Below are 23,095 nucleotides of genomic sequence, written 5' to 3'. Positions count from 1 at the left end.
CAACCAACATCTCTGGATTTGTTTCTGGAACAAAACTCCCAACCTCGCTACGATTATCCTTAGCAGAACTTGGTGTGGGACTAGGATCGACGCAAACATTCTTCTTTAACAAAGTCACAAACAAAGGAGTAAATTCATCTGGCTTCTTCGCAAGTGTAGATAAAAAGTACCTTGCACGCTTATCATTTCCAACAACTTCAGGGCGATACTCATAGTCTTTCTTGTACTTGTAATTTACTTCCAATTTCAAGTCATACTCCACTTTGTCAACATCCAGTTCTTCGTACAAAACATCAACCAAACCTGAGTAGCTTAGGTTCGGATCAATATCAAATGTCAAATTTTCGCTCTGTTTATAAACCCAGTCTCTACCATCAAGCTCCCAAACACCATTATACATAACACACGCATTAACAGTTGAACCTGTCACATACATTTAAAAAAACACAGTTATAATTTACAACAAAAATCTCACCGAAAAAAGTCTGAATTAATAATTAAAAATAAAATAATAATTATTAATTGATAATAAAATAATAATTAATAATTATTACTAAAACCATAAAAAATAATACAATAATTAATAAAATAATAATTAACAATTAGTAATAATAATTCATAATTAATAATTAATAATAAAATAATTATAAATAAAAAATAAAATAAAAAAAATAATTCATAATTCATAATAAAATAATAATTAATAATAAAACAATTATTAATAAAAAAATAAAACAATAATTAATAATAAAATAATAATTAATAATTAATAATAAAACAATAATAATTAATAATTAATAAAACATTTATTGATAAAAAAATAAAAAAATTAACAATTAATTAAACAATACTTCATAACTCAATAATAAATAAAATAATTCTTAAAACATTAAATAAAATAATAATTAATAATTATTAATAAAAGAATAATTAATAACACAAATATTAATAAATCAATACAAAATAAATTAATCATAAAATAATAAATAATAAATAATAAATAATTACAAAAATAATTAATTAATTAAAAAAATTAAAAAAAGTCGTCGGGTCCGATTGGTCCGACCATCGGACCCCATGGTGGAGCATCGGACCCACTTTTAATAAATTAAAAAAAAATTAAAAAAATTCCAAAAAGCCATCGCGTCCGACGGGGTCCGATTGGTCCGACCATCGGACCCACATGGGGAGCAACGGACCCAAGTTCGAAAAATTAAAAAAAAAAATTTAAAAAATAAAAAAATAGCCATCGGGTCCGATGGGGGTCCGACCATCGGACTCATTTGGAGGAGCATCGAACCATCGGACCTTCACCCCTGCCAACAAATTTTTCCCCCCCATCGGGCCAGCATCGGACCCCATCGGGCCCGACGAAAAAAAATATGCAGAAAACCAGCAAAAATCCAGTTTTCACATGCAGCAAACATTTTAACAGAAAAAATAGAAAAATAACAGCAACAATCCACAGATCAAGCAACAAACACAACATTCTTACTTAAATATAACAACAACAAGATTTAAAAAAATAATAATTACTTACCCATTGATGCTATATGGGAGCTTGTAGTGTTCTCGCTTCTAATGTGGTGGTTTAGTGTGGTGGCTTGTAGTGTGGAAGGTTGTAGCTTCTAGTGTATTAATGAGTGAAGAGAAGAAAAAAAAAATTGGTGGTGGTGGAAGATAGGGATTCGGGTGGGGAAGGTGTGAAATTGATGGGATGAGAGGGTTGGAGTGGGTAGATGTAATTGGGGAGGGTATTATGGGGAAAACAATAAAAGTGTCATATATAACTAATTATGTTAAGTATAAGTTTAGGAGAAAAATTTTAAGATGATGTAAGCATATTAATTCAAATTTTCCAAACAAAAAAGAAAATGTGAAAAGAACTTATCTTGTTAATTGCAATTAGTGTCTGTAGTAGATCCACGAGTATTCAGTCCATCATTTAAATAATTATTATAACTCCAATAACATCAATAATTCTATAAGTCAAATAACTTGATAACTTAAAATTGTAATTAATAATAAAAGTAATAAAATGATCGCTAGCTAACTCATGTAACAATATACAAAACATACTTTGATTAAGTAATTTAAAATAAATATCTTGTTACATATTAAACAAATAAAGATTAAAATAATATATTAAAGATTAATTAATTGACACAAATGTAAGCAATAATAACTTCGATGTTAACTGCAAATGACATATACAGTAATTCACTATATAAAAGAAAAAAAGTGTATTTATAATAAAATAATGCATACATTATAATTTCAATAGAAAAATTGATAAAATAAAGGGAAAAAAACAAGAAAATTCCAAAAAGGGTAAAATATTACAAAAAAACTGTGGGCCGGCCCAATCAACATTTGTACAGCCCACTATGAATATATTACAAAAATACCACCTCACCTATACCTTCAGCCGCACGTCACGAACGGAGACGATGAAGGAACCTCCATCGATGCAGTCGGCTACGCAACCAGAATGAAACCAGATCGAGCGTAGAACAACCATCAATTCTGGCGAACTTCGATAGGAAACAAACAAATCTAAGGATCTGAACAGAATTTTTTTAAAAAAAAAGACCAGAAAACCGTGGAGAAACTGAAATTAAACATTTGATTTCGGTTTTTAATCGTGCAATATCACTCAAACGAGCGTCGAAAATCCAGATTGAAGCAATGTAAATCTGTATTGAACAGATCTGGAGCTCCCCCTGAAATCCAAAAAAAGGTATGAACTGAAATTTTTTTCAACAATGATATACGTCATACACATTTGCATTCTGGTTGATTCACTGGTTTACAATAGGAAAGTCATATTCTAACAACAAAAAACAAGAACTGATTCTAATTAAGGAACCACATGATACTAATAAGGGATCTTTTTAATTTTTTGCGTTGCCTTACAGTTGCAATATCGTTTTAAAATGGTTTACAAATCATGAAGAAGTGTCAATTGAAGAGTACCAAAAGCTAGCATGTATACAAGGTACGATTTATGTAAATGGTAGCAAATTAGTTTTATAATAGTTGGAAATTGATCTGATTCGAATAAATATGATGAAAAATGATAATGAGTAAGAACTATGTAATTTTGAGGAAAGAATTGTGGTTTTTAAGTTGATTTACAGATGCATAATCATTTAATAATAGTTTCATTACATTTTTTGCAGGAATTTATTTTGGAAAAGATAGAGGACAAAACAGTTTGAGAAATAGTTAGTTTCCCAAAAATTTAATGAAGTTTCTTAATAGTTTTATTCTCGTTTCTTTGTAGTTTATTAACAACAAAAAAAATGACAAAAGCAGGAATCAGGACAGGAAATACAATGCTTGAACAAAGGGACAGAGATAGAAGTAAGTTTGTATTCTATTTCATAACAAAATCAAACCAGTTTTAAAATTCGTTGCCTCGGACTAATAAACATTGCAAAAACACAGGAAAGGAAAGACATTCCATTCCTAGTCTTCTACAATGGACAATTCGATGATCGAATGAATTATGAAAATTATGAAGCCAGTGGACATTACATTTCAGCCAATTCTAACTATGAAGATTTGCAACAGAAACTCAAAGATGTCCTGGAGTGCAACCAAGAAAACACTGTTTTGCAACTGAAATATCAAGTGAAGGAAGGATACCAACCATTGAGGATAAAGGATGATCAAAGCCTGCATTTCTACATACAACTCAAACTGAAGGACCCCGACTTCACAACATACCCATTGTGTGTGAATGTCATCCATAACCCAACAACAACCATCGATGCATCATTCTTGGGAAATGACAATTCATTAATTACACATACAAGCGCCTTCCAACCAATCGAATACAATGCAGGAACAACAGAAGACTCAACAAATCAACAACATACAATTGAAGCTACATCGAATTTGGGGGAGAAAGTTTTGACTTCATGGACTATGCAAAACTTGTGGCAGAGGAGATGGTTGAGCAACTGGAAAACAACAAAAAAAAGGAACCAGAAATCACAGATTATGACGAACTACTAATCACAGATCCGCAACATCCTGAAATAGAAGAAGCACAAATATACAAAGACAAAGAAACACTGCAGAGTGTGCTTGGTTTTTATGCAATTAGGAACAACTTCCAATTCAGAGTGAAAAAATCATGTGCAAGAACATACAAGATTTGTTGTTTGGATCCAAAATGCAAGTGGGCACTAACGGCATCCAGAAACGGGCCAACAAAGTCATTCATCATTCGAAAGTACGACAGAAAGGTGATACACACTTGTGATCTAAACATAAGATTTGCCGACAAAAGACAAGCTACAACGAAATTGATTGGAAACTACATCAACCCACGGTTTACCAACATAAAAACAACTCAAACGCCACAAGACATCAGATGAGAAATGAAACAAAAGTATGGGGTGAGAATAAACTACATGAAAGCATGGAGAAGCAAAGAGCACGCGCAAGAAGAATTACGAGGAAAAGCCAACGAATCATACAAGCTGCTGCTCGGTTTTTTGCACATGTTGCAAAAAACTAATCCCGGAATAGTGCACATGCAAACAGAGGATGACAACAGCTTCAAGTACTTGTTTGTCGCACTGGATGCTTCAATAAAAGGATGGAAGAAATGCAAACCTATAATAGTTGTTGACGGAACTTTCCTTAAATCAACATATGGAGGTACATTGCTCTCTGCTTGCACACAAGATGCAAATGGGCACATTTTTCCACTAGCTTTTTCTGTTGTGGATTCAGAAAACAACAACTCATGGCAATGGTTTTTCACAAAAGTAAGAGAAACATATGGGATTAGAGAGGAACAGTGCTTGATCTCAGATAGACATGAGAGCATAATTAAGGCAGCTTGTCAATTATTTCCAGAAATCACACATTGCTATTGTGTATACCACCTGTTAAGCAACCTAAAAGCAACCTTCAAGAAGAATGCAAGCAAGCTGGATAAACCATTCTTCGCTGCAGCCAGAGCATACACAGAGAGGAAATTTGAATACCATATGAGCGAGTTGGACAGCTTGGATATCCGTGTCAGACCATATTTACAACAAGTTGGATACCACAAATGGTCAAGATACCACTGCAAAAACAACAGGTATTCAACTGTGACTTCAAACATTGCTGAATCTCTAAATGCAGCAAACTTAGCAGCTAGAGAGCTACCAATCACAACACTGATGGAGTCATTGAGAGCTTTGATACAACAATGGACATACACAAACAGGAAAAAAGCACAGAAAATAACAATATTTTTAACACCTACAGCAGAGAAGAAATTAGTCGACAACTTTGTGGACTCATTGACAGAAAATGTAATGAAATGTTTAATATTGTAGTTGCGTTATAGTTTCTTAATAGTTTGGTTGCCGTTGTTATACATAATAACAATTTTATAAATTTACTTAATGTAAAACCAATAATGGAGACCATGTTCGAAGTCGTTGAACTAACCAGATCATGGGTCATCAACCTCAAGGAGAAAACATGCAATTGCAACAGATTCCAACTTGACGAGTTACCGTGTGCTCATGCACTTGCTGTTATAAAAGAGATGAACTTGAATGTTTACAACTACTGTTCAGGTTATTACACCACAAGAACATGGCTTGAAACATACAGCGGCTCAACATATCCGGTACACAATCACACAACATGGGATGTGCCACAAAACATAAAAGATATCATTGTTCTGCCACCAAACCAAAAAATAAGATCTGGAAGACCAAGGAAACGAAGGTTTTTATCTGAATGGGATACAAAAAAACATAACAGGTGCAGCAAATATGGTCAACACGGACACAATCGAAAGACATGCAACAATCAAGCAATGAAATAGATACATATGAAATATTTGAATTGTTTAATTCTGTGTGCAAATTCAAACAGGTTGATCTGTGATGTTCTAAATACATGGGATTTCATTTTTATGAAATTTGAAACAGTTTTTTAATAGTTGCAAAATCGTTTTGTTACAATTGTGACACTTTGAAAATATTAAGTACCAGAATGACTTCTTCTTTACAATTTTAAAAGCAGTCAGGTAAGAATTGATAAAACCTAACTAAAATAAAGGAAAAAGGAGTAACGGAAAAACAAAGAATAAAAATACATTCATAGCACAATTTAGAAATATGTAAACATTGTTTGTATTCAGTTGGTTAATAGTTTCTCCATAGTTGAGCGACCGTATACAAAAACTTGAACAATTAAACAAAACAAACAACTTTAGGAAATACAGACCTATACAATAAACATATTATAAGGACTAAATGTCAAATATCCTAAAAGTTTTAAACCAGGTCCACATTATAAAATCAAATATAATACCTACATTCAACCAATAACACTAACTATTGTCTGATAATAGATTCAACCAATAACACAAAATAGTCACCAATATAAAAGATCCTATTTTTTCAATTTAGATGCCTTAGAAGACTTGCTTTGCTTCTCATCCTCGCTATCAATGCTTTCATCAATTTTCCTTTGGCCATATGAGAAGAAAAGTGCAGCAAGCCGGGTACGATAAACTTCGATATCAAAGTCCGCAGGGACATCCTTTCCGTGGATAAAGAACACGAAAAATGCAGCAACATATGTTCCGCAATCACTATAAAAACAGAAGAAAAATAAACAGTTTAGAAACTAAAAAACAACATAAAATAAACTTAAAAGAAACACTCACTTTTTCTGCTGAGACGGCAGACCACTAATCTCCACGATTCTTAAGGGAGCTGTAGGGTTAGAACCTGAAGCAGGAGCATGTGACCTATTCTTCCAGAAATCAAATAAATCGAAAAATAAAGGCAGCAACACAAAATAAGCCTTCATGGCATTCCTAGCTGCAGCATTCATTTTCGCAGTCCTCATAGAATTATACAGAAACAGAATCCCTTCATTCAAGTCAAGACGACCAAACACCCAATGACTTTCCCTTCTTAGATTGATGATGAATAACACATGATCGGCTTCATACCAAGGCTTGGAACAGGGAATGCGCATACCTTGGATGTAATGCGCTATTGGGTGGGCAGCGTGAATGTGTGACATCTTAGTCTTCATTAACTTGGCTTTGTTATATTTGTGGTACAAAGTTTGGATGGAATCATCAAAGAGACAATAAGTTGTTGCAAAATTCAACGTCACAGCGGAAGAATATTTACCTTTTTTCCGAAGGTAATAGAATATGGTGTTCATATGCTGAAAAAAAAAACAACACAGAAACACAAATGAAAAGGTTGAACAATTGTTAAAAATCTGTAATACATCAAAACTTAAAAACATTTATAAAGCAACTGAAAACAAACTATCAGAACTACAATAGAAATTGGAAACTTTACCGAGTCGTTTATAAACATGTCACATGTAGCCAAAATGATAAAACCAAGTTTTATCCTCAACATAATCAACACCTAGCCTAAAACCCGGGGTAAATTTATTTGCGCCATCTTCATAACAATTGTAATGCCTAAAACAACAAAGAAACAACAAAAAAAAATAGCATTAAAACCAGAATAAAACTGAAAAATGAAACATAATACAAAAACAGATTTAATAAAAACAGTCACCTAGGATGTTTAAGCAATCCTTCACCAATCCAAGCGTCAAATTTTGCCTCAATCTCGGGAGATACGAGATCAGCAAACGCATCATTAAGAGCATAAAGGCCCTTCACATAAGTCACCATTTTAAAATCCCTATCATCCCCAGCTGATTGAGAACCTGAGGACATAAGCTCCATTGGAGTGCTCCCCACATCAGTAGACCTGAAATCAACAAAAGGAGATTTCAAGGCCGGAGCACGCTTCCTCTTATCCAACAGAGGTGTATCAGAGACAGTGTCCTCAGTTTCTTCATCAGTATGAAGAGCATCTGACTTTTGACCAACAACATCTGCATTGGGTGCGGGGACCTAAAAAAGAAAGAATGCATTAAAACAGTTGCAAAACAAACTAGAAACTATTGAGCAACCAAAAAGAAACCTAATTTTCTTGCAAACAATTGAAAATACACTTACATGGATTTTACCAACAGCCTCCAAAGCCAGCCAACATAACTTGATCATCATCTATTTAAAATTGGCTTAACCCATCAAAGAAATCGTCCCCCTTCAATCGAGACTCATCGCCCTTTGGCTTTTCAACATCCTTAGCATTTTTATCACTCCCTCCATCAGCCTCAGATGGATTCACATTAGCAGGGGCAACATCAGTAACAACCTTGTCAGCATCATCAGCATCACCACCAACTTTAACCAACTCACCACCATCGTCAGAGTCGGAATCAATATTTTCTAGATCAGGCAGTTGCTTCTCATCATCCTCAACATCATCATCATCATCAGCAGCAGCATCATCATCAGAATCTTGAGTTACTAATTCATCTGATGGCTTTCCCTGCATCAAACAACATAAATGAAACTTAAATGAAACAGTAAAAAAACTTAAAAAAAATATGAAAAAACCTAAACAATAAAATATGAATAAATACCTCATCAGAAGGACGACGATGAATGACATTAACCTTCTCTTGGATATCCTTAATTACAGTCATTACGGACTTGAAATTAAGATCAACAAAACACCTCAAGGATATAAAGTCTTTGGCCAATGATGATTGATTCGAAATGACCATCTCCAACTTAGATTTCATCAAATCAATATCCGCTGAATCAGACTTCTTTGAAGATGACCCACTCTCAAAGGATTGCTTCGCTACACCACGGTCATCAATAGACTCATCGAGAAATAAACCGTCAAGTTGAAGCTTCTGCCTCTCTTCATCAGTAGGACACATGTTTTTGATCTTCAACTGAACAGCATAATCAAACATAATATGAAAAATATTAAAACAATTGAAAAAACTAAAAATTAACAACATAAATAAAACTGAAAAGAAACAGTAAAAAAACTGTAAATTACCTTGTCCAACGCCAAATCAAAAATCTTGCCCTTCAAGTCTCGAAGAGTTGGATTTTTGGTGACAATGGTGTTGCTCCAGTTCAGAATCCTTGGAATAGAAGATGAAACTCTCTTACAGAAAGAGTTCACCATAGCAGGACAGCATTCATAAAACCAAACCGTAAAAACCCAAGGACATCCCAAAGCCCTATACCAGCCATCATACTGGCCTCCCTTCTCTGCCTTCCTATTTTTCATAATAATCCCATGCTGAATTCTACCTTTGAATGAATCAATTATCAATTCAAATGATTCCCTACCCCAACAATACTCGTCCCACCGACCGCTATCCACAACATCTAGATCAAACCTAGATACTTCTTTATCAGGAGTATTGCTAAGAAGAAAACACTGAATAAAATACAAAACAACCATTTTCAAACCAAGAGACTCATCCAAATCCCACCGACTACCCAAAAAAGCATCCTCGATGGCTTTGTGGTCAATAGTTTTTACACCACGGAAACAGGTTTCTACCAACTGATTTGTTTCCTGTGAAAACAACAACTTGTTGCAATCACCGAAACAATCTATTCCAGAAATCAAGTAAAATTCCTCGGCACTAAACCATATGCAACGGCCAGCAACCTTAGCCCAAAACTCTTTAGGATTGGGCTGAAAAACTTCCCTTAGTAATAAACTATGTACGACTTGCGGATGAAAAACAAACTCAGACAAATCTAGAAAATGGCCAAACTGAGTTTCACGAAACATAGAAAGCAAATTAACAGATAAAGTGTTCTTAATATTATCTATCACGGAAAAAACACTAGTGCATACACACTTAGATCTATAGAAATCAGAAGGACTAAATTTGTAGTCCCAAACCTGCAACATAACGAAAATGGCCACAATAAATTATTAATCGTGAATAAAACAGTATGAAAACTGCAATAAAACTATAAACAAACTACAAACAAACTACCAATCAGATACAACTACACAAAAATAAACAGCAAAGACTTGAAATCGTTTTGACACCTAAAACATAACAGCAAACAACTAAACCTAAAGAAAATCGAAAAACACATCAAACATAACAACACAATAAAATTATTAATAGTGAATAATACAGTAGGAAAACTACAATAAAACTATATACAAACAACAAACAAACTAAAAAACAGATACAACTATACAAAAATAAAGAGCAAAGATCTGAAAATCGTTTTGAAACCTAAAAAATAACAGCAAACAACTAAACCTAATGAAAATCGAAAACACATCAAACATACCAACATTAAACTATAAAAAAACTAATAAGAAACTACATACGACTGATTGTACACACTAAAAACGAAAACAAAACACAGAACCTAAAGCACAAAAAAACACTGAAAATAAAGAAAACAAAATCAAATTTAAAAACCACACCCAGAAAAGAACAAAATAAATTGTTCAAAACCAACAATAAATAACTAAAAAATTAAACAACATAAAACGAAATGTGCAAATGAAACCCTAAAATTACACAAAGCAAAATGAACAAAAAAACGCTGAAATCTGGGGAAAGTGTAAATGTTGGAAAAGGGGGAAACGATAATGAAACTTAAAACCAACCTGAGTTCGATCTTCAGCAGAGGCAAGAGATTTTTTCCCAGAAATTTCTGGAACCGTGTACTCCTCCACGTTGAGCTTCGTTTTCTTCGAAGAATGGGGCCTCCCACGCTTGGGCAGTGGAGCATCAAAATCAGAATCATAGTCTTCAAGGATCGGGCGTTTACCCTTGGATTTGTTGGCCAAAGTTTTCTTGCCCATTTTCGATTTTTGTTTGAGAACTGGAGAAGGCGATGATGATGAACGAGTGATTGCCATCTTATAAATAAATTTGAAAAAAAAATGAAACTGAGAGGGAAAAACAGTTGAGAAATCGTGGGCTTAGTGGGAGTTGAAATTTTGTGGATGAACAAAAAACGAGAGGGAAAAAACGTGATCAATAATGGGTGGTTAAGCTTATGAATGGAGGTTACTTGATCTTCAAATCAACTTAGAAACAGAAGGAAAAATCGAAAATGAAATTGAAAGAAAATGAAAAAAGAGAGGGAAGAGAGTGGGATTTGATTGATGAGTGATGGGGATAGCACACGTGTATGTGCATGAAATGATGACTAAGTGGTATTTTTGTAATAAAACAAACATGGTAAGTAAAAAAGTTGATATAGGCGTGTAGGGGTTTTTTTGTAATAAATTGTGTAAAATGGATTTTTCATGTAAAAATTTCTAAAATAAATTAAATATTAATTTCTAAAAAATGAATAAAGAAAAAAAATGAGATTGTTTTTTTTTTGTGTGTGCCAAGTGTTATTAATGTGGCATTATATTTCAAAGAAAAAAAAATTGTGACTGTATCTTAGGGTAAAAGTACTTCAGCTTTTTTTTTTTTTTTCTTTATATATAAGGAAAAAGTCATTTTTAATTAATAGTCTCTTTCCAGCACTAATACCGAAAAGGAAAAATTAAAGTCTAACCGGTTACACAGCGGGTAAACATTAATAATGCCCTCTAAATAAATTCATAAAAAGTAAAATATATTTATTATTTAATGACTAATTAGGATTTTTGCCCCCTGAATTTTGACATGTGTCAAATCATGCCCCCTGAACTTTTAAGGTAGTTAAAAATGCCCCCTGAACTATTGAGATTGTTTGATTTAAGGACTTTTTTCTAATTTTAGTAAAAAAGTCTAACATTGATGAAAGTTCAGGGGCCATAATTTAGTACATATCAAAGTTCAAGGAGCATGATTTGGTAGATATCAAAATCTGGGGAGCATGGTTTAGTACATAAGCAATCACTGAAATAGTTAAATTGAATGAAATTAGACAAAAGTCCTTAAATCCAACAACCTCAATAGTTCAGAGGGCATTTTCAACAACCTTAAAAGTTCAGGGACATGATTCGGTATATGTCAAAGTTCAGAGGATTAAAATCCTAATTAACCTTATTTAATTGTATAACTTACCTACCATTTGATTATTGATCTGTCAAAATTAAACAAATCCAATGGTTAAAACATCATGCGTGATTGGTAACGCATAAAAGTGATGCGTGACTACATCCCCATCCAAAAATATAAATATGAACTTGAGATAAAAGTTAGTATACGGTGTAAATAATAATGGGTGATTCTACAATGCACTTCCTTAAAAGGGATGTATTGATGCACCCTTAACTTATTTCGGCATTCAGAAACAAAATTTAATCTAATTTTTTTTTTATATTCATGTATGTTACAGCTATTTAAGATATCTTACAAAATTTTGAGAAATTCAGAATAATTTACAATATAGAAAACAATGTTCAAACAGTCGATTTTACACGCGTATAAAATAAAATAGTCACACGTGCAATACAATGTTTGAACATAGTTTTCGGCGTGTTAAAATTTTCCAAATTTCTTAAAATTTTGCAGGATGTCTTAAATAACTATAACGTACATGACTATGAGAAAAATTTTGACTGAAAAATTATTTCAGATGCTAAAACAGATAGGGCTGCATCAATATATCCATTTTAAGGGTGTGCACGGTAGAATTTTCCAATAACAATTATCTCGGAAAATGGAAAAAGAATATTGGAAATATGAAAATGAAGAGAATGAGTGCCATCAATAGAGACGGTTTACACCACTTTAAGGCTTACATTAATGAAAATTAAATGCCGAGAAATTGTAAAGGAAGTGAGGGAGAATTTTGAGTTTTGAACAAGTATTGGTCCAAGAACTCTAGGTCAATGATTTTGACTGAACCAGTATAAATTTTTGGTGTGCTCTAACCTGTTGCATCTGTAGTTTTGCTTTTTTGGCTTTGATATATTATTTTTAGTTTTGTTTATCTTTGTTTTCCTTTCATCTTTCATTGAGTTGGTTTGGCGTGTTAACAACAAGACTATATTTGTTGAACTTCATTTTATTTAGCGATATTCCTTGTTAAAAATTCTGCAATTTACATTGATAAATTAATTCTAACAAGAACTATATGAAATTCAACACAAAGTTTATCTTCACATATACAAATACACAAAAAGAGGCTGCCATTTTCAACAAACTTAGATATTTTGTGTTTTCAATTAAGAAACAATGCTACTGAGGCTCTATCTTTGATGGCGGGAAGGTTCCGCTATGATCAAACGCTTCTTCACCATAAGGATTGGAAGAGCTCATCTTACTTGAATACTCATAACTTGTAGATGTGGGTTCTGAATCAGCATTTGGATTCAAACCAGCAAGCTTCATGATGGCTTCAATTTCTTTCACCACCTCACTCATTGTAGGCCTGTCTACTCCAGAATCTCCAACACACTCCATTGCCATATCCACAAACTTTTCAAAGCCAACCAATCTTGTTCCTGAACCTATATTAGAGTCAATAAATGAGTGAAGGTTGTATAGATCTTTAGTTTTATCCATAGCTAATCGAATTTCTCTAACGACGTATTTCCCTCGCTCTATAGGTTTTTTCGCAGTTATGAGTTCCAACATCAGTACTCCAAAACTATAAACATCACTCTTCTCTGTCAGCTGTTGTGTCATGTAATATTCTGGATCCAAGTAACCCTATGCCAATAAACAAAAAGTACTCCACGGTTAGGAACAATAAATTATGTAACATTTGATATCTATAGCATTCTCAACAACATTATAGTTCCATGATATTAGACTAATGCATCTTGTAATAACAAAATGACATAGTTTTCAAGGTCTTAGGAGATTGTCTTTTCAACTTTTCATTTTACATGTTACACTTTTAAGTACTAATGAGTACAACAACTTATGTTGGCTGATGAAAATTCTTCCTCGTTATTTTATAAAGAGATGTTTTTTCAATGAATAAGGAAATAGAAACTCAATTAAGAAAGTGAGCTTTCCATGTTTGTGTCTCTTAATATGTTTCTGAAGCTCTGAGCTGCTTGCCCAGAGAGTTTTCCTCTGAATCTCAATCTCTCACTTAATTTTCTATCAGAATCATCATCATCTGGGGTTTTCGTGGTCAGCTATACTTTCGAATTATGAATAAAATTTTCCATATCCATTATCCAAACAAAAAATCATGGGACATATATAGTTTAAAAGAGCAGATTTTAACTGTCTTAGGAAAACATAGATTTTCATTCAGTATAAATAAGAATGCACCAACTGATGCCTAGAGCTTTGAGGGGTTGAATACTCACCATTGTGCCTTTAACTTGAGTAGTGACATGATCCTTATCACTATCCCTCATCATAAGCTTGGAGAGACCAAAATCAGCAACTTTTGCATTTAAGCGATCGTCCAAAAGGACATTGGTTGATTTAATATCTCTGTGTATTATTGTAGGATTGGCAAGTTCATGAAGATAGGAAAGGCCTCTTGCAGTACCAAGAGCTACTCGGAGTCTTTTCATCCAGTCCAATCTAATTCCAGACTTACCTGCATATAACATGCATCTACTATTAAGTTATATCACAAAGAAACATTGAGTGATTGATCTTCTGAAAAGTGCTAGTAAGTATTAACTATATGTGAAAAGAACATATGGAGGGTGAAGAACTAGATGGAAATACCTGAAAGACTATCCTTCAAAGAACCATTTGGTATATATTCGTAGATCAATATTTGTTCACCTTGCTCAAAACAAAATCCAACAAGGGTGACAAGATTCTTGTGATGAACCCTTGAAAGAAGTTCGATCTCAGTTTTGAACTCAACTCCACCCTGCATTGACTCTTTTAGAGATCTTTTGACAGCAACCAATTCTCCAGTGGGAAGAGTTCCACGGTAAACCTTTAAAATATTACCACATGGTTAATATTGAGAAAGTTTTAATGTATATAACTGTAAGTGCAGGAAACAACACAAATAAATAGCATAAACAATACACTAGAGTTCCAAAAAAGAATAGCATTCAAACAGATGAGTTGTCGACATTACAAAATCTACTTGGGGTTAAGAGTTCATTCACCAATTGAAATGATAATGGTATACAATCATAGTTTGGTTTTTGAAACTAAGAATTATACACAAATTTAAGACAATGAAAACCAACCTTCCCATAACCCCCAGATCCAACATCATTTGCAGCTGAAAAATTGTTGGTGTATTTCTTGAGCTCTTCAAAAGAGAACCACCTTGCTCCCTTTAACTGTGGAACTGCTCCACTACTCGAATTTGGATCCCAACTCCCTGTATTAAATAAACTAAGGTCTAACAACGTTCTAAGAAAATGTTGCTTAAATTTAGTTCTTGCAGAAAAAGAGAAGTAAATACTTTACCAAAAGGGTGGCTCAGCTCAGTGGCTCTTTCTGCTCTCTTCTTCTGGTGGAAAGCATACAGCCCTGCAAGAAGTAATAACAGCACAGCAGCCAAACCACCAACTGCTGCTCCAATGATGATGCCAGTACTCGTCTTGGATGACTTGCTTTTGTCTGAAGGAACTTCTATAGAGTCTATTTACAAAGAGAAACATGAAGAGTTTTCAAAAGTTCATAAATAAACTGAAACAGATTGCTTTACTCATGTTCAAAGAATCACCTGCATAGCTTTCATACTGGTCAGCAATAAAAAAGAAGGGACCAAAAGTTTTTGGGGTCTTGTAGGTTTGGTTGCTAAGTGCAAAACCTATATCTGAAATTTCTTGTCGATCGAAACTATCACGGCCAGATGGGAATACTTCTAGCTTTATATTAAGATATTCAGAGACATCCTTGTTGGGATTACTCAAAGCAATAGAATCAACACGAACTTCAAACTTCTGAAAGAAGGTCATGAGAGAATTCTCAAGTATTTGGTAGTAAGTTGTGTTCTCCAAGTCTGAGAAAGAAGGAGCTCGGAAGTTTAATGATCCTGTGTATGGATAAGCACATTGGCAGTTGGGGCTGGAAATCATATCTGAACTGCAAGGACTAGGAACACAGCCCTTTTTAGGTGTAACATATGAAGAATTAGTTAACTGAGAAACTACAGAAGTATTACAGTAATTTGCTTTGCTTTCTGTTGTTTCCTGACAAATCAGGTTATCCACAAGTCTGCAGGAGAAAGATAAGAAGGGAAAAAAAAAAGTTATTTAGGCCTGCCTTAATGTAATCACTTAAAAACTTTAGAAGATTGAAGGATATTGGTTACATTATATCAATGCCATTCACTTCATCACTATTGCGAAACTCAGTAATTTCATTGTTCTTCAAATCAATGAGGTTCAGGTGTGAGCCATGGGATGTACCAATATCCAATGTACCATTGAGTTTGTTCTTCCTTAGTATCCTGCAATTGATGTGAAAATTAATCACATGGAAGAATATATGAACTATAACCATCTCAAATTTAAAGGAAATTCTATATGTTCTCAATATATGTCTCTGAGAATTGTGGTAGGTCAGATCAACTTATGATTATCAACTCACACAGTCTCTAGATTTGGAAGACTGAATAGGTCAACTGGGATTGGTCCTTGAAGTTTTGTGTCCTCCATTATTCTGCCACACAAGTTAAAAAAAAAAAAAATTAGTAATCTTGGACATGCCCTTGATATTCAACACAATACGGGCTGGAAATGAAAACAAAGACATGCACTAAGAAAAATAATAAGGGAAGAGAGAGACATACAATGTTGTCAAAGACTCAATCGTTGAAATCCATGACGGAAAATCAGACTTGTCAAAAGTGTTGTTGCTCAAATCTCTGCAGTAAGTGTGAAGTCATTGTAATCATAATTATAATCATATGATGATTGGAAAATTATTTCTTTTTGGAATGAGAAAAACTATATCAAGTGCTCAATTGAACAACAATTGTCCATAAATGCTTTAATTGATCATGGAAGTTCTTGAACATACAGATAATGCAGGCCACTCATGCTAGTAAGGTTAGGAATAACACCACTCAGCTTGTTATCAGACAAGATCCTGTTAAAAGGTCACAAGAATATGATCTCTTAAAAATATAAAGCAATATATTGAAGCCTGAAGATAAAGAAACTGTCTACAAGTTCAAAGCATAATTGCAAAAAATCTAGTTTTTCTGCTTACAGCTCAGTAACATTTGTAAGATCCTTGAGTTTTGCAGGTACAGTGTCATTTAATTCATTCCCATCAAGGCGCCTGGAGGTTTTTAGACAAGATAAAATATGATATTGTTAGGCATTGCAAACATCCAAACAAGTTCACTTTACATACAATAGACTAAATGTATGAGGTTGGTACTTACACCACCTCTAAACTCTTAACAAGTCCAAGGGATGAAGGAATATTCCCAGTCAATTGGTTACTATCGAAAAGCCTGCAAATGAAATGAGAACAGCAATATTAATGACTACAATGTTGGCAGTTGTTTCATGTGGATATCTTTGAAAAAATAAACAAATGCATGGTAAATGTTCAAATGAGTTAAATATGCGATTTGATCAAAGCAACAGCCAGAAAATTATAAGTTTTGACACAGAAGAATGAGTTGTCATAGAACTGAATTTATTGTCAAACTTACACATGTATCAAAGTCATATTTGAGTTGAAAAGCTTTTCTGGAATTGAGCCTGTGAGCTTGTTCTTTCCAAAATGGCTGTTGAAAACAGAGAAGTTTTCAACTGTCAGATTATTGAAAGAAGAGTTATCATTATAAGAAAGTAGCTAACTTATATGATGACAAAACCGAATTTACATACAAGTGCTTGCAGTGAAGTAACATGTCAAGACCAGGTGTGTTCCCACGAGACACCGGGATAGTCCCCTCTATTTGGTTGTCTGCTAGATCTAGCCAATAAAGTTTGGATAAACTTCCAATGGATGGTGGAATAAGACCAGTGAAGCGATTAGAGTTCAGAGATCTACATTTAATGGAATGAGTTAGTTCCGTGGAAGACATTTTTCTAGCTTTTTTTTTTTTAATGAAAAGAAACACTGATAGCTTAATTAGTAGTCTTATATGTGAAAATGTATAATGCTTACAGAAAGACCAGATCCTTTAGAGATCCTATTGTGCCAGGAATTTGACCGGAGAAGGCGCAACCAACCAAGATTCTTGCAACCATAAAACAATAAAAAGTACAAAATTACTACAAAGATCTCAAAATGAAATTTCCATTAGGCAATTCAACATATATCTCCTTACAAGTTAGTAAGTTTCTGCAGATTCCCTATTGATTGTGGGAGTGGTCCTGTCAGTTTCTTATTATAAGACAAATCCCTGCATGGAAAGACAAAAAAATAAAAATCAGAAATGCATTATGAAAATTTAGTTGCCAATTTATAATAAGGGTGTTTAAGATATCTAGTTATAAAAATTTGAAGCTTATTTCTATCATAATAATTAACCAAAATGATTTATTTTATGATAAGTTACTATTAGTGCTTCCTACTCTTAACTTTGAGAGCATTAAATGTTTTAAGTAGTAAGCACATATTGTTGGCCGAAGGGAGAAAGGAAGCCTCTCATTGATAGTTCATACAAAGCCAATAATTACACAAAATAGAAGACCTACAAAGTCTGTAGTTCAGTTAACTGTTCGATATCTCCTGAAAGCTGACCTTCCAACCCCATGCTTGATAATGTTCTGCATAAAATGAGCATTTTACATATCAGGAAGCAGTGAATTTTGGCTGAAATAAGAAGACATTTATTTATTTAACTATAAAAGATTTTCTTACACTGAAGTAACACGAGTGTCGATGCAGTCAATGCCATCCCACTTAGCTTCACAAGGATCTTTCCTCCCCCAATTAGGAGGCGTGTTCTTCCATTCAAGAGACTTTAAACCAAGAACTACATAAGTAGTCAAAATAAATTAGAAAAAAGAGAGAGAAAGAGATGCATCCTCAATACAATGTATTTAAAGAATCACAACTAAATCTGAAGTTTTCAGAAAGTGAGCAAAATATATTAGTAGAAGAAATGACCATACCAATAACAAAACTCTAAAACCATATAAAGTTACTACTAGTCCTTAAAGCTCATTTTGATTATTAAAAAAGGAAAAATTGAAGAAGCAATATGAGTCAAACATAAAAAAGCTATTAGAATTTAATGGTGAACCAATTATAACTTTGGTGAGAAAACTCAAAGGAGGGAAGAGCCCTATAAGACACAAACATTACACAATTATAGTAAGACAAAAAGTTCTTTGTAAAAGAAAAAGAGTGCTTAAGATATATGATATAAATTCTGATGTTAGATTCTTTCTTAAAGCTATTATAACTGCTTAATATGACAGACGAATCTTCACTAAGTTATAGAAGAATTTGGATAAGAAACACTAGAATTAGCATTAGAACTAATGCTGAGTTAGAGAATGACACACCAGAAGGACTGAAATGTCAACAGGCTAATTTCATTTTCTATGTACCTTCACATACTCAAAAAGAAAAAGAAAAATAAAAGTACAACAGCACCAGCAGTACCATTCATCTCGAGTACCAATTTTACAAGTATGTAAGAACTATTTTAAATGCATCATGATAAATAAATAGAACTTACAGTCTTGATTGTTTGAATAAACAACGACCCATGTTTGGGATATTACAAGGAGCAGGAAGACTTGTAATTTTTGTTCCATCATATATACAACCAGAATTTCAAAAGCATATACACCTCTTTTTGGATCACTATGAAATGGGGAAGAAAATTTTCTGCTGGGTTTCAACCAGAGTCCATCTTACTTCATGGAATGAAGTGAACAACACAAAAAACAAAGTTCTAAACCAAAATCACTACTGGCACAATGAAGTCTTGATGTTCAAGTTTTCCTGATTAATTTCTGATATTAGACTACTTTTTTTTTTTAAATGGTCAATGGCCCGTGTTAATCAGCATTGAAAGTGGATTATGTTTTAGAATAAAAGACAGGCTGCCGTGTTTGAATATTTCCACTTATGTAGGCAAAGACTGATAATGTTCAAAGCTGTGGCAGTTGGTTAAATTAAAAATATATATATATAATATCAAATAATGGTACAGCAGTATAATTTTGTATTTTCATGGACTAAATCTGTCATATCATTTTCAATGAAACAATACATTTTAAAGAAGTTTTTCCTCGTGAAAAGGTAAACCATTGGAAAGCTTCAGCAATCTATTTTCACTTTTGTTTATTTTGCTATTTTCTTCTCGCCATGTAGACCTTTAAGTGAGTGTGATAGAGATTGAGAACCAGTTAGTGCTCATTCGTCCTTCCCAAACAAAAGATCAGAGTGTGGATGGACCCCAGCAACAAAAGATTTGTTAATGAAATATAGCTGACTTTTCTTCTCCTTGCAAGTTGCATCCATTCAGAATATATAGCCAGTAAAATCAAATCAATCAAATAAGAGGATTGATATTAGGCCCTAACAGCTATCTAGCACCTCATGAGGGCTATTTACAAATAAATAGCCATATTTTGTAAAAGTGATTAAACATTTCATACTTAAATATACAAATAGCAACTTTAGAGCATCTTTAATAGTAAAATTTTAGAGAATTCTCATGAACATATTATATGGCAAAATATTAGAATGATGTACCATTAAAGAGAAATTGAAGAGAAAAAGTTGTCATTGTAAAAATTTGCATAAATATTATGTTATAGTCAAGAGCAGAGGTAAGTGATAGCTTAAGGGGGGCCAGATTCTCATTAATTTTGCTATGTAGTTTTATTTCCATAAAATGCTACTAAGTGTCCACCCCTAACTATAATAATGAATGTAAAATGTTTTCAAAGAAATTGAAATATTGTTTAGTAGTATATTTATAGGTCATATATTATATAACTAGTCAATATAGTCGCTTTTCGTGAACTTATTTAATTTTATTTTAATATAATAATTAAAAAAGAATTACTTATGAAAATAATAAATAATAACTTAAAAAATTAATCTAATATATAATAATATTAAAAATATATTATCAAATTATTTATTAAAAATAAAATTCAAAAAATTCTATTTTATTTATTAAGAAGTTTAAAATTTATATGAATAATATATATGTAAATTTTTAATTTCTCTATTAAAAAATTATTAATATAAAATAAAATAAATAGGATAATATAGAGAAAAATTAGAGTATTATTATTATTTAAGTAAACACTCTTTCCCGCAATCAATATTATTTATATCTCAATTATTGAAAGTTGTTGTCAATTATTATATCTCACCCGTTGTCATCACCGTATTCTACTTATAGTCGTTGCCATTGTTATCCCCAATAGGTTTACTCGATACATAATAATACAAATAAATAATATAATGAAGTGCTAATGGAGATGAAAAGATTAAAAGTTAAAACAAAATATTAAACATTACAATTAGGAGTGTGCATAAATTGATCCAATTCAATGCCAACCGACCGATCCAATTACAACCGATCACCAAACATTGAATATCAATTGTGATTAGATCGGATCGGATGTCGGATAGGGTGCCTAAAAATCTAATATTTCCAATATCCAATCGAACTAATTAATATTTTCATTTAGTTTGAAAGAGTAATTAAATTTTATATTGTTATACGTAAAATATATATGTATATATGAAAATTAACATTAATATTTTACTCTTTTTATCTTAGATTGGATGGATCAAATCCAATCCAATAAATACTGGACCTAAAATATTAGATGGATCTGATCCGATCCAAAAAATACTAAGTCTAAAATATTGGACAAACCCAAATTAAACAAATAAATATATATAAAATACACCCAATAGATAGAACTGATCTAATCCAACAATCAATGGATGTTGGATCGATTAGATAATTGAAACTAATTGGATCTAATCGGATGATAAAATTTAACATCCAATATATAATTGGATCTGATCTAGATAGGTCTAAAAATATTGAATGTGGTCCAATAAACACCCTTATTAATTACAATGGCATATCCATAGAAGCAAGACTAATAAGAGATAGTATTAAAACTTTATAAGGAAGAAAAGATTAAAAATTGAGAAATGTTATAAATATTAATAATTATGTGGATGTCCAAATCTTTTATTTATTACCATTAATTGTAATCAACATTCTTCTTTTTCTTAGTTTCCATTTTTCTTAGTTTCTTTATATTTCACTCTTGTATTTGTATAAATAGGGGTTCATCCCATGGGAATAAACAACTGAGAAATTCTCATTCACTTTCTCTTTCTGTCTTCTTCTTCTTCTTCTTTCTTCTCATCTATTGTATATTATTTTATAACACGTTATCAGCACGAGTCTCTGCCTAAGCTTCAAGCATGATTCTCTGGCCAAGTCCCAATTTAAGTATCTTGTTAAAGTTCTTGAATTGTTTCAAAGTCAAAATACACTAAATATATTTATATATATACTCATCTGACTGAAACAAATTCAAGAATTATTTGGTTTCTTTTTATCTATATATCTATATATTATATATGTATGTATATGTTTTTATATATTTATTATTGATTTCATATATATGTTATGTTCTTATCATTCATAATATTTACAATATATGTGTGTCTATGATATGATAGAGAAAATCTATTATATATTATTTTATACACGTTATAGAGAATAATATAATTATATTATTCGTGTATATAAAAATGAAACTTATAATGATTATGTTGTAATGAATTTACATTACCTTTTGAAAGTTTCATTGAAATACAAATTATAGTGAACCTGAAGTTCATGAATTGAATTATTTTGACATGATCAATCATATGCAATAAATTATCAAAGAATTTGACTAAATTTTGTGGAAGAACAAGAAGATTCTTCTCATTGTTAATTTATAAGGCTCAAAAGAAGAATGTGCATATATTTGCACATAAAAAATATTTAAATTATATTTCTTTAACAATCTTGAGCCATTGTTATATTTTTATTGTATAGTTTCTTATCGATGTGATAAGATTATATGATCATGCATTTACAAAATGTTTAAATTTATGTATTTCTAATTATACACGTATGACTCATTCTTAGAAATGTCATGTAGGTTCAATAAACTTCAGTTTCAAGTTCATAAGGATTGAACTTGAAACTGAAGTTTATTGAACCTGAAGTTCAATGTCATGTAGTATATATGAGTTTAAATAAATATTGATTCATTGTGATATATTAAAATCCCTACAGGTATATTAATATTATTAGATATCACAATTTTTAAAAAATTCTCTCGATCAAGGGGAGAGAAGTAGTTGGAATCAATGATAA

At 32.3% G+C, this 23,095-nt stretch overlaps 1 protein-coding gene across 1 annotated transcript; it reads right to left on the bottom strand.

Moving 5' to 3' along the window:
• Positions 1-12,861: 12,861 nt before the first annotated feature.
• On the bottom strand, positions 12,862-19,837 carry LOC115714735 (leucine-rich repeat receptor protein kinase HPCA1). Its single transcript, XM_030643491.2, has 19 exons — positions 19,412-19,837; positions 18,586-18,700; positions 18,420-18,491; positions 18,050-18,124; positions 17,887-17,958; positions 17,604-17,765; positions 17,426-17,500; positions 17,150-17,221; positions 16,972-17,043; positions 16,780-16,848; positions 16,550-16,624; positions 16,348-16,419; positions 16,070-16,207; positions 15,479-15,972; positions 15,220-15,393; positions 14,994-15,130; positions 14,512-14,731; positions 14,139-14,377; positions 12,862-13,524 (listed from the first exon to the last, which is right to left on the bottom strand). Exons 1-19 carry the CDS (start codon positions 19,491-19,493, stop codon positions 13,051-13,053), a joined length of 2,889 nt encoding a protein of 962 aa, XP_030499351.2. The 5' UTR covers positions 19,494-19,837; the 3' UTR covers positions 12,862-13,050.
• Positions 19,838-23,095: the final 3,258 nt, after the last annotated feature.

The sequence above is a fragment of the Cannabis sativa genome, chromosome 4 (genome assembly GCF_029168945.1).
Source record: "Cannabis sativa cultivar Pink pepper isolate KNU-18-1 chromosome 4, ASM2916894v1, whole genome shotgun sequence".
Classification (NCBI taxonomy): Eukaryota; Viridiplantae; Streptophyta; class Magnoliopsida; order Rosales; family Cannabaceae; genus Cannabis; species Cannabis sativa.
This window is presented reverse-complemented; position numbering and strand designations above follow the sequence as displayed.

Bases quoted from the DNA above. Each gene is read 5' to 3' on its own strand.
- LOC115714735 (XM_030643491.2), bottom strand. From the start codon at position 19,493: ATGATGGAACAAAAATTACAAGTCTTCCTGCTCCTTGTAATATCCCAA. The intron at 18,492-18,585 runs GTAAGAAAATCT...CATTTTATGCAG, and splicing joins GACACTCGTGTTACTTCAGT to AACATTATCAAGCATGGGGT. The intron at 16,849-16,971 runs GTAAGCAGAAAA...ACCTTTTAACAG, and splicing joins CTTACAAATGTTACTGAGCT to GATCTTGTCTGATAACAAGC.